Below are 12,628 nucleotides of genomic sequence, written 5' to 3' on the forward strand. Positions count from 1 at the left end.
AGCCAAACAACTGAAACTGGCTTTCTTTCTACCACTGCAGCAATGGATTTCATGTACGTGAGCAGGCATGGCAGCCAGTATCTCCAAAAGTTCCATCACCATTTCAGAATTTTACGAAAAGAAAGGACAAACACATAAAGAAAACTATTCTGAAGCATGCTACTGGACACATATATCTGGATATAGCATACATAGAGTGTTCTAAAATAACTGTAACATTTTATTGTCACAGAAATATACTTTGTAAAAGAGAAGAAAAAAACACCAGAGGAAAACAAAATTAAATGTTCCATAAACTTATCACAAAATAGAGTATTCTCCCACCTCTAACAAATGCATGCAATACTTAAGACAAATGCAGCAAGTGCCCTGTGTAAACTAAATAAAGATTTGTTTGAAAATTACTAAATCATCCCTGTAACACAGTATTTTCACAGTTCCCAATCTGCCTCTCAGCCACAAAAGCACTGCCTCTAACACTGAAGCAGGCAATTCTCATTTACAATTCAAGGTATTAGACTAAGCAATATACACACTTTGCTCTGCCTCTTGACAAGAGAGAATTAAAGGAACATTTGGGCAGATTAGGTATTTTGCTAATAAAAAAACCAGAATACAGTATTTTAAACACTACTAATACATACACCATAACGTTTCCCTCATAGACTTGTGACAGAACTAGTTCTTTCTGTAAGAAATCCGGCAGCTGGGAAGAAGAGTGAAATCCATACACCTACTGAATATGAGACATGCACTTCTCTTCAAAAAGCGCAGTGGCTAGAGATTCATTACAGGTAATGGAACAGCAAAACCACAGCATATATTGCATATACTTTTTTCTGTTTCCTGGCTCTGTATTGTGTCTGCATTGTAACCTTTAGGATAAGAACAAGTGTGTGCAATCTCCCATCTGACTTAACAGAGTTCAGTACTTAAAAACAATGCCATTCAATATTAACTTATCCTACTTCCCAGCCCTAAAAATTATGCCAAAAATCAGAGGAAATCATGCGGTGTGCTCTGGATATTCCATGACTACCATTGCTGGCCGGGAGTAGGCCACATATTTCATAGGTAACTAGGAACACACACACAGTTGTTTTGTAGCGACGCTACACCATGGGCTCCTGCTGAACTGCTGCTTTTCCTCCTGCAGCTCATTCCAAACCTTTCCCAATTTCAGCTCAGGAGGTTTACCCCAGGATTTACAAAGGGGACTTGCTGGGAACTTATCTTTTAAACACACGGGAATTCAAGGGGAAGAAAGTTCATAGGGCATTTAACATATGAACAAGTATTCTCTACTCAATGTTTCTGTTGGTAATCAAAGATGTTAAATCCAGTTTACTGCATTAGCCAGATACAATTGTATGAGTATCAGCAAAGTCCTAGACAAAGATTAAATTTTCAAGTACACAGACTATTTCAACTTTGACTTAACAAAAATCCTCCTTCTACTTTTCACAATCTGTGGATCCTTACAAAGATATTTCTTCCTCAGCCTGTCACCAAAGGTCACACAGGAATTGCTAAGTCAGCATATTCTCTGAGCAGCCTCATTCTGAGAGAAGCTTTAAAGGCATTTAAAAAGCTCTTGTATAAAAACAAATAGTACTGCCTCTCTCACTGAACTAGAGCTTCCCCATTTCCTCCCTAAATGCATTACTGAAGCTCCAAACATCTGCTGTGGGGTTTTATTTTCCCCCTCCTTCTTCTTAATGTAAATATTCTAAGTTATGATACATTTAAACAAGTGGAGGGAAAGACTGCACTTTGCCCAACTCATGTAATTTGGAAATTTAAAGTCCAGTTTATTCATCTGTTTTAACATAGCAAGGAAAATCTTACTTTTCCAACTGAGTAAGAGCCTGAGTTACTCTCTCCATAAGCTAATAAGCAATTTCTGAACTGAAATGCTTACCACAGAAGTCCAACACACCAGAGAATGAACCAGCCTAGGAAATTTCTACTAGTGTAACCAGCTCTTTGAAAATGTGTGACTCTAGGAAGTCTCCTTTATGTTTTACATCATAAATATTTACAGCCATTTGCAATCTGAAATTAAACCGTCTGATTGTAAGAAGAAACTCAGATAACATACCATGAAAAGGAACAATTTCTGGATTAAAAATCAAACCAAAACAACGTAACCCTCAAAACAGAGTCTTTTTCAAAGTTTACTGAATACATTAAGCTGGGCTACCAGTGGCTGTTTTGAAGGTAACAACTGACTGTGGTTAGAAAAAGATAGTTCTCATCTCTTCAGCGACTTTGCAAGGGGCTAGGTCAAACAGATGTTACCACCTAACATACAGACAACTGTAACTGAGTGTTGTTACTGAGCTCCCTGCCCAAGGTCCTGCATGTCTGTCCACCTTGCCAAGGGCCGGGAATTCTTCCCACAGTCCAAAAATCCTCACCTGGAGCAGCAGGTAAGTATTTATCACACAAATCCTTTCAAGTATCATAACACAGGCGAAAGCAAGTTCGAAGAAAACAGTACTATGTTTGCAAATTCCTTTGGTACCTTTTTTATTAACGAGAATTAATTGAAACAAGGTATTTTTAAATGGTAACAATGGTCTTGGAGAGTTTATTGGGCTGGATATAAGACTGTGCAGTAACACTACCACAACTGCAAAGCCCAGTGGACTAATGCCTTCAGAGTTTGAAAATACCAACAGGAGTGTCAACAGAGAAACTTGCACAATTTTGAAGCCATAAAAAAGCCAATTGAGAAAAACAGAAGACCATAAGCCTTCGCCTTTTTTTAAGCAGACATTTAAAATGCAGCCGACCATAAATTTGCAAAAAGGCTCTCTTAACCAAGCTTCTCTGCCCTATCCAGGATTTTGCAATTTACATGTTAATTGCTAATGGTTACATATTAGTAGTGGCTGTTGGGTTTTTCTCTTGTTGCTTTGGTTTATTACACACAAACACTTGCACATGCACACAACTCCATTTGAACAGTTACCTTACAGGCACACTTAGCAACCCAAAATCTATTCTGAGATGCAAGGATTTAAAAAAAAAAACAACAACAAAAAAAACCCAAATAAAAACAAAAAACCAAAAAACCAATCAACTAAACAGAAAGCCATATTCTTCTAAATGCTCATAAGAAAGGTTGATTCTTACAAAATGTAATTGTTCCTGGCCTCGAAAGACTGGTCTTAGTTTCATCCCAAAGCCAACTGCCTGCTGTAATAGAAATGTTTGAAAGAACAACTGCTGAAATCTTACTTTTGTTTCTCTTGTCACAACTACCATTTTTTTCATGACCTTCCTAACGCACTGGAGTTCATGCTTCAGCAAATGTCAAATTCTGTAGCATTTCTTACTCCATGCTCAATTAGCAATAAAGAAGATACAGGACATAAAGGTGAGGCAGAATTACAGATCTGCACTGTTTCCACTTCATTGTATTCTGAAAGAAATCTAACAGGCTTATACATAGCTTTCAAGCCCCAGTTCACAGCTGCTTTTTTGTTTCTGTAGGAATTCAATTTTTTGACATTACCCTTCACCATTTCTTTCCAGCTTGAGCCTGATCTAACTGCAATTATGACGATTTTATATTCCATAAAAAACACAGTTTGTTGTTTCCTGTGATCAAAAGAACAGAACTAAGCTCCTTCCTCCATTCTTTTACTTTTATCAACATTCCTGCATGTATTTCTGTGCAATCCTGTTAGCTGGAATACCATTCTTATATCTCCTTCCTTCATGTTATTTTAACTCCCTCTGAAAGCCCCCGTTTTCACCACTGTCTGTATCCAGCAGATTCTCTTTGTATTATTTTTCTTTTCCTATTTGCAGAAATCTATAAATACATATTAAAAGCTGTCAGTGCCAGCTACAATCAAGTTTAGTTTTCTGGACATCTTTTTTAATTGCTTAAATCTCAGCCAAATTTTGTTTATTCTGCAGGGGCTTGCTCAGCAACAGCGTGAAACTCGGACACATGATGACGAACACACACTGATCAGAGCGATTCCTTTCTCCACGGCCCCATGCCAGGTCCATGCAGGGTACACCAGCATACTGCATGGCTCACATAGCAGAAGCTGCACTGCAGTTTGAGGTCCCAACACATCAATGACTCATATGAGAAGGTTTGTGGTTCAACACGGTGGAATTTCTCGGGTTTTTTAGTTTGGTATTTTAAAAGCTAGGAAGTAAGCTTTAAGATTGTGAGGTGAAGCAGCAAGAAGTCAGAGGATGCCAAAAGTAAGGGTGTTTACACAAACTAAGCCAGTGCGCAAAATGGGCTATGCTCACTGCTTGGCTCTGTTTACTACCAGTTTCTTCATCATCTTTTCCGTTATTTAGACACCAAGTGCCTGCTTCACAACACTAACAACTCGGTCTTCTGAGTCATTAAAAGCTGATGTGGTACCGGTATCTCCAGTTTACAGCAGAAAACAGACACATAGAGAGATTAAGAGACAAAGAGAGATTAAAAAGTGTACCAAAAGTATTGGCTAATTTTGGATTACATCACCTAGACCTTGATTTTTTTTGTTTTAATGTACTTAGCACTTTTGGAGTATTTTGCACCAAACTGTTGCCATAGTGGACCAACTGCAGTTGCAAAAGCTCAGAACTTGTGCCCGAGTATCTCAATTCAGGCAAAGTGCAGCACTCACCATTAGTGGGTGGCTGCAAAAGTTTGGTATAACAGAACTGCTCAGTCTCACACAAGAAACTCGGTGCTAGAGGCAGAAATTAAATATGGCTGCCTCAAAGTAACAGCATCCAGCGTTATCCACCCTACTGTTCTTTCCCCCCTTGCAATTCATTCCCAACAGGCTTTTGTCCATCACCTATGGCTACCGACATAAGACCCCAACCATCCTGTGCAGTGAATAGAACTAGACTGTGATGAAAACACATGACCAAATTTTGGAACATGGCACAATGAGACAGAAACAACACAGGTGATGGGAAAAGGTAGCAAATTGCAGCTTTAAAAACCCAGCCTTTCTTACACTGGAGAGTACTTTAGACAGTTTTTCACAAGTAAACATAGACATTATTCACATTACAATAAAATTTAAGGGCTGCAGCCAAGATAATACACAATGTGCAAGATGTTGGACCATACACACCATAAGATACAGTCAAAAGATCTTACACTACAAACAAGTAAAACAAAAAAAGGCAAAAAGGCAAAAACATTATCCTTCTGCATCTCAAATGAGAAACACAAGACACACAGAAAGAGAGTACTTCTGTGGTCTACAGGTTTATTCATTTCATTACAGGTGGATCTGCTGGTACTTCAGCTGGTGATACACCAACAGAGCCATGCATTCTCTCTCCCTTCATGAGGGAGGTTTGGGGTACAAATTTTTAGAAGAAATTATATATAGAAGAAATGATACAACACAATCCGATATAAAGAAACAAGAACTGCTGCCAAATCAAGGGATATTTCTGTAGCAAACTCAACAAGTCAAATCTCTGACTCCATTTGTGTCTTGCACTTGCTCCAGAAACTTAAGCAAGACACATATGCAACATCTTTACAGATGTCCACAGGTAAGCCACAGAGCACAGACTGCCAGTACTTCTGATGTACCAATACTGCACCAGCAGCCCCTCAGGAACACCCTAAATTAGAGCACTATTTTTGTCTCAGAAACAGTACCAAGACCCAAAAGTCAAATGTTGTGCTTGTACCTTTCTTCTGAATCAACAAGTACAAGTTACAGAAACAAGCCTTGAGAAAGCTCAACAGTTTTATTAAGTCATTTGATGCAAATCATGAATTAAAGCACAGCACACGAATCGATTCCCAACTTTTATAGACTACATGACCAAACACTAAAAAGAAATATCAACCTGTCAGCTTTCAGCATAGACAGACCTATTTCAGCACTGAAAGCACATTACAATTTTAAAACAACTCAAAGAGCCTTTGCCAGCTCACACTTGAGATGCAGTAGATGCCTAGCTCTTCAGACATCATAAGGCCCAGAACATACCCAGCTTTCCAGCAAATTTAGGCATGCTTTCCAGATTACTGCAGACCTATCAACCTATTCAGCAAAGTTACTCATATTACAGTTGCATTTCCTTATCAAATGCAAAGCGTTAAAAGATTGGGAGATGGTCTTGAACATTATGGGCCTGTCTGTTCATTTGTTTCAAATAGAAATATTTGACTGAGGGGGAAAAACAGCAGTAACACATCTTCCTAAAAATAACAGAAAGTTTATCTAGAAAGAGACGAAATTCAAAATATTTCTGTTACAGTTTTGTATTAGTGAATCACAGCACTGTGCTAAGCAATGTACACATAATAAAAGTTTTCATTTTAAACTCTGCAACTGGATACTTCTAAGTAAACAAAAACATGAGTTGTTTTTCTTTCTATATCCTCACACAACCAGCTGACAACAAACCAAGCCCACTCGGCCCTGCTAAAAGCATGATTCTCTAATGTAACTGTACTTCTGGGAATACATTACAGATTCTAAGAAATGTTTTGTTACACACGTGTATCAATTGGCCATGTAAATACAGGGTACAACCGCATGCAAAGTAGTCTTTTTGTTAGTTTTAGTGAGCTAAAACAAATAGAGTAAAATAAGAAAATGCGACCTCTGGGTGCCTAAGTAAGACAGGTATTTTCCTCTTTTGCACATATTTTCCTCTTTGTTTTCTGGAGGAGGAATGATGATGCTTTTGATTAACAACATGATATGCACCCTTAATATTTAAGAGACTGAGACAACATCAGGAGCACCTCCTTATGAACTCACTTCAAGTCACACCGCTGAAGGCAACCCATGCCAGGATTTTCCTAGGCATACCTTTGGCTTCCACCTTTAAAACTACTAAGCATTTTCCAGAAGTTGCATGCATCCAATCCATGTCCTTTTGAGACCTGTAAAACTGCAATTTCTCAAATTTTAGCCACTAATCCCTACCGCTGGAGACAACTGCAACCATTAAGCAAGTCAGTCAAGCCTGACACTGTGCACAATGTCTCTCACCAAAGCAGTCCACTGGTGATAGTAATATTTTTCACATTAAGGACTGATTTGCAGTGAGAAGGAGGGAAGTCTGATGTGACAAAACAACATAATGAAACAAGTGCAGCACAGCACACACCTTATTGGTACCTTCAGATTCAACATGCTCATTCAGATGCAGACGGGCACCGACACCATGTCACTAACACATTCATGAAAACAAATGGTCAACTAATTAATTTTTTTTTTATTTGCAAAATAATGCTTCCCATATACCGTCTTCTTGATAGAGATATTTTTTCCATCTGTAAAATCAGGCTAGTATAGTGCTATATTGACTCATCTCTAAGCAGACAGTGAAAGGCCACAAATAATAAATTTTATCTTCACTGATCCTAATACTTTAGGGCCACTGCTATTCTGCCAAAAGCTGTCAGCTCTCCCAGAAGCACACAAAACGAGAAAAGCAAGCCACACCACAAAAAGAAGAGCCTTAAGGTTTCCTGCCAAAATCTTAAATTTAGCCTTCTATATTAAACAATGTTACTTTATTTTCCCCAGACAATAAGGTTGCTTATGGTAAACACGGGCAACATTAAAACCTTCAAAACTTTGCTACACTGTAGCAAACCTCAAATTAACTAATGGGAGTGTGGGGGGGATCTTTATGGTGGTTTTTTTCCTGTGTGTTTTCTTGGCAGGAAGGGAGAGAGGGATTGCATTGGGGTTTTTTTAAGCAAAAATACTTTAGGTTCTTGGACATAGTTGTTTATTTTCCAGGCTGATTTGGACTGTGAGTTTAACCCAAGTAACTCATCTGATGCACAACAGGACAGAGGGTGTCACGGGTTGTTCAACAGTGATCTCTCGAAAAAAGTTAAATATTGATGGGCTCTGGGCAAGTCTAGTTAAAGCTGTTGGCAATTTGATTGCTATGGGGCAACGAGAGGAGTTAGGACCAGAGAGGGAGAAGCCAGGTAAGGCCATAGAGTGTTCTTTGTACATAGTACAAAAGGTGACAATCAGGTTTAGAGAACTTAAAAATAGCTTGTATCTAAAACTACAATTTGCTTAATCTTACACCTTTGTCTTTCAAAAGTTATGGAGCATATTTTTTCTCGTTGCCAAGTTTTTTGAACTTCACCTTTGACCACACACATTTATGCTTGTTGCAGATTTACTTATCATCAATTCTAATTACCATGGATTAAATCACAGTGTTAAAACAGAGATTTTTTTAAAGTTTTAAAGGTTAATTAAGAGTATCAACAACTTTGCAAACATCAAAATAAGCTGTCAGAAAACAGACCTGTGAAATCTTTCAGGCTCCCCAAGTTCCAGCAAAAACTGAGGGTTTAAGCAAATATTTTCTGCAATACTCTGAGGGACTGATAAATGACTAACGAAAGTAAAATCCAGTTTTCCTAATTATCTAGACTAAAAATGGAAACTGTATAACTAATGAGAAGTAAACTGATTTTTCAAATCACTTCACCTCTAATAACCCATGATAGTAGCAATATATGCTCACAAGGTGTTGAAGTTTGCACTAACCTGTGTCGTTTAGCTGTTCCAAGATAATTTCAAACTATGGGCTTGCTTTATACCTCTATTTCCCTTCTCAGCGTTTAACCCATTTTAATTCATTCAAGAACTCCATTAGTTGTGGAGAAAATAGGAACTGATAAAAACTGCTATTACAGGGGTTGATAAAAGCTAAATGATTGGAGAAATTACGCAAGGAAAAAAAGGCAACTAAATTCTTACACAATTAAGAGTTTAATTAGATTATTTATTTTAAATGCATTTATTTAAGTGAAAAGAAAGCTTTACAATAGATTTAACTCCTATTAAGTTTCAAGCAATACAAGAGTAGATATCAGTCAGAGTACTAAAATTAGATCACTCTCATATATGATCAGAAAACATAAGCTCAGTTATGTCAGCAACTTGGTAACCACAATATTAAAAACTGAGCTCTAATTTATTGCTTCACATTCAGTAAGAGGGGGAAACATGGAATTCCTCATTTGTCATAGAGGTTTATCCATCATACCAAAATGCTACTCAGCACTTCCTGAATAAAGACATTGCAAAAACGTCTTCTCCAGCAGAGATTGTTAATGGTAGCAATGACAACAGTATGCAAACATAAGGTCCCGGATACAGCTGTAGGCACAAGCCCTTGAGAGACTCTCAGCTGTAAACTAACTGCAACACCCATGAATGTTTGCTGGGTTTTGGCATAAAAAAGTTAAAACCCGAATCAAATGCTGTTCCTGCCCCTAAAGCTTTATATTGATGTTTGTGGGTTTGTAATGGCTTTTATTCTCTGAAGGGATGCTTCCATACTGCAATAGTAAAATTAATTTAGAAAAGCTGATGACAGCTACATGTGAGGGTGCAGGTGGAAGCATGTTCTCCTGAAAGCTGTGTGAAAGGGTGGGGATGGAAGAGTGTCCTCCCCCAAAATATGTCTGCTTGTTAATTGACCCGTATTTTTTCTCCTCATTTAATTCCTCTAGCGCCACTTCTACCAACATAGTAACAAATAACCATAGGATCAGATTCCTCACATTCGTCTGCCAGTCCTGGGCTTGGTAAAAGTGCACTGGGATTTTGTTCAAGGAAAACACCAGGACATGTAAGCTTGCCAGTTTGTAGAGCAGGTTGCTTGCCTGCTTGCCCCTTTCCATAGCCAACAAGGTACCATTTAGCTGTGCAAAGGCAAGGGAGGAAGGACATCAAGCTCAAATCTAGCAATGCCCCAGGTAGCGTGGGTGACAGGTAATATATAAATAGTGAGGAGTCATGCATGGGAGAAGATTTTGATCCCCTCAAGAGCAAGCCAAACTGACTACTATTAAGAAAAACAACTACCAGCTGTCAGATGTCATGTTGCTTCTATGTTACACCCATTTCCCACCTCCCCTATATTTCAACTGTAAATTCTCTGATAAGGAAACTGCTTCTTCCTTTGCATTTTCAAAGTTCTTGCTTGTTATTGCTGTAAGCTGGAGAATATCAAGAATGCTGTCAAGCACATGGACTGCAGGAATAAGAATATATTCCAGTTATTTCTCTCAAAATTAGAACAGTCTCACAGACTTGCTTGCAAACTGTTTTTGGATCAAAACCAACTTCTTAAATACATATTCCTTTAACCTCGTAATTGAAACTGCAACCAAGAATCCCAAAAAGCTTTTCTTTCTCAACTGAGAGCTACATACCTCTCAGATTTCTGGGATGTATCTGCTTTGTCCGAGGCATTTTCCTCTAATCTCATGCACAACTTTCTCCTCTCAGAAACGAAAAGTACAGCAAGCAGAGAGATGGCAGCTCCATAAACTTGTCAAAGGGCTCAGTTAATCCGTATGCTAAAAAAACAGAGAAAGAAAGTTATGAGATGTAGGCATCAGTAAGGAAAATAAAGATACCTATCTGATCCTTTTCATCCTCAAAACACCTGTGGAAATTAGCAACGAGTATTTCTGTACCTATCATTTGCTAAGGAAACTTTCCTGTCTGACCATTCAGGAGCCACCCTGTCAGTCAAACTCCCACCACCAGACAATTACACTGCTGGGATCGAAGCCCCTTCGCAGCAGGCAACTCCACTGTGCAGATGTGAGCCCACTTGACTCCCTACATACCCCACGCTCACACAGTCAGACAAGATTTCCTTATGGGCTCAACCCCAGGTTTCCCATAGCAGAGTCTCAGACCTCTGGTTCCTTTAATTTTTTCCTGGTGCAACAACAGAATAACAGCCTGAGCTAGTGCCTCCGAGGAAGGATCCCAAAGGACCCCCTGGGCTTTTATACCCTCACAGTCTTACAAACATCATAGTCTGGGGTCTTCCAGCTGAGTCCTTGTCTCCTGCCGTGTCTCTGGTCATCTGGCCAGGGCCACAGACCCCTGCGCCCTTTGTTGTACAAAGGGTCAGCACCAGTTCCCAGTCTCTTGCCCGGGGCTCCCGCCAGCCAGAGTTCAACCTGCAGCTTGCACTGCAGCTGCACACCCAGCTACCTGCACTGAATGTATTCCTCAACAGGTTTCATGGAGTGAAGTGTTCCAGTATCTTAAGAAAATCACGTGAAGATGAAACTCCTCTTAGAATTACTCAGGAAGCATGAGAAAACTAAGACACTTTTCCACATTTGTCAGCTGTTTTCTAGCCAGAAAACATTTTCCAACAACCCTTGTCCCATGCAAATAAATCCAGAAAATGAAACAAAATTTGACATTAGGCTTTCAGATACAGATCTTCATCTTGGGGTGGGGGAGTGCAGAGGGGAGGGCAAGCACACAAAGCATCACCTTATTTGTAATATTAGCTACCTACAGAATCCTTACATGGAGCATGCAAGTCTCGAATAACTCCCCACGCGATATTTCTGCTGAAATATCAGTGTATAGGAGAGGATCACAGTCACTTTTAACCCACCTGCACTTTCTTATGAATTGCTTACTGTTTAAGGAGCATTTTGTTCAGTTTCTTAAATCATACAGGATGTGAAATCTCCCACAGATCTATTGCAAACTATTTACACAAAAAAACTTAAAAAGTGTCTGGTGTAATTACACTCTTCTATCTAAACAAAATAAAAAATTAACCACTTTCCACTTCTTTTTATAGTAATACTACTTCATGTTAACAGATTATTTTTTTTAGCAAACACTAGGAAGAAATTTTTTAAAAACTAAATGAACTTCAGAATGGCCCCTAATATGGGTAAATTGATTAAGGACAGCTACTCAAAGGAGGAATTATGTAGAATTTTTACCATTTGTTTTAAGTATTAATTTAGGGGTGCTTTTTTTGTTTTGTTTTGGTTGCTTGTTTTTTTTAAGACAACCATGTTTTCGTAAAAATTGAATTTAAACCCAATTAAAATACACTACTTGCAACCACCCCTTCAGTCTACATACTGTTGAGAAATATAATCATTAATTTTTAATGTTTCTTTTGTCTGTTGCTGCATAAAAAGACCCAAACAGAAGAAAAAAAAATTACTGCAACTGACACAAAGGAAAGCTGGAAAATGTTATTCTGACTAAATGGTTCTTCACTAGGGTATTATCGCACCTTGAAGGAAAAACATGGAAAAATACGAAACAGAGCACACTGCCTGTCAAGTTGTTCACGCTTACCAATTTATCTGCGGGCATAACAGAAATATCTGGAAATAAAATAAAACCTTATGCTAACAGGTCCATTTTCCAGGTCTCAGACACAAATTGGAAATGGAGATAAGTGGCTGGATGGCTTGAAGCGACCAGCACCCCCTTGAACCCCAGTCACCCTTTCCTCTAGGTGAACTGGGAAAGTCCCAGGGGCTGGGCTGAGGTTTTTAAAGATTCTAATAAAAACCGTCACTTCTTTACACAAGTTATTTGTACAGAGAGTTTGAAATCCCCCGGGGACTCCGTAAATCAGGAACCCTTCCCGACGCTTCCCTGCAGCACAAATGACATCTTCCTGACGCTTTAAGGCCACCACTGTCCCCGTTCGCCAGCGGGACCCTCTCCTTCGGAGAAGAGATGGCCGTATGAGAGCCACGGCGGAAACACCGGGCAGGACCCACGCCAAAAGTCATTCCCTCTTTCGGTTTAACCAAAAAAAAAAAAAAAAAAAAAAA

General features: G+C 38.9%; 1 protein-coding gene across 1 annotated transcript in view; it reads right to left on the minus strand.

The window, feature by feature from the left end:
• Positions 1–11,674, minus strand: part of HIVEP1 (human immunodeficiency virus type I enhancer binding protein 1) — a 128,663-nt gene extending 116,989 nt beyond the window's left edge. Inside the window, exon 1 of the mRNA XM_018077671.2 lies at positions 10,217–11,674. Coding sequence (XP_017933160.2) covers positions 10,217–10,256 — 40 coding nt within the window. The 5' untranslated portion in view covers positions 10,257–11,674. The remainder of the gene's footprint in view (positions 1–10,216) is intronic.
• Between the last annotated feature and the right edge of the window lie 954 nt (positions 11,675–12,628).

This window comes from Manacus vitellinus, unplaced genomic scaffold (genome assembly GCF_001715985.3).
Source record: "Manacus vitellinus isolate BGI_N305 unplaced genomic scaffold, ASM171598v3 scaffold_39_pilon, whole genome shotgun sequence".
NCBI classification, from domain to species: Eukaryota; Metazoa; Chordata; class Aves; order Passeriformes; family Pipridae; genus Manacus; species Manacus vitellinus.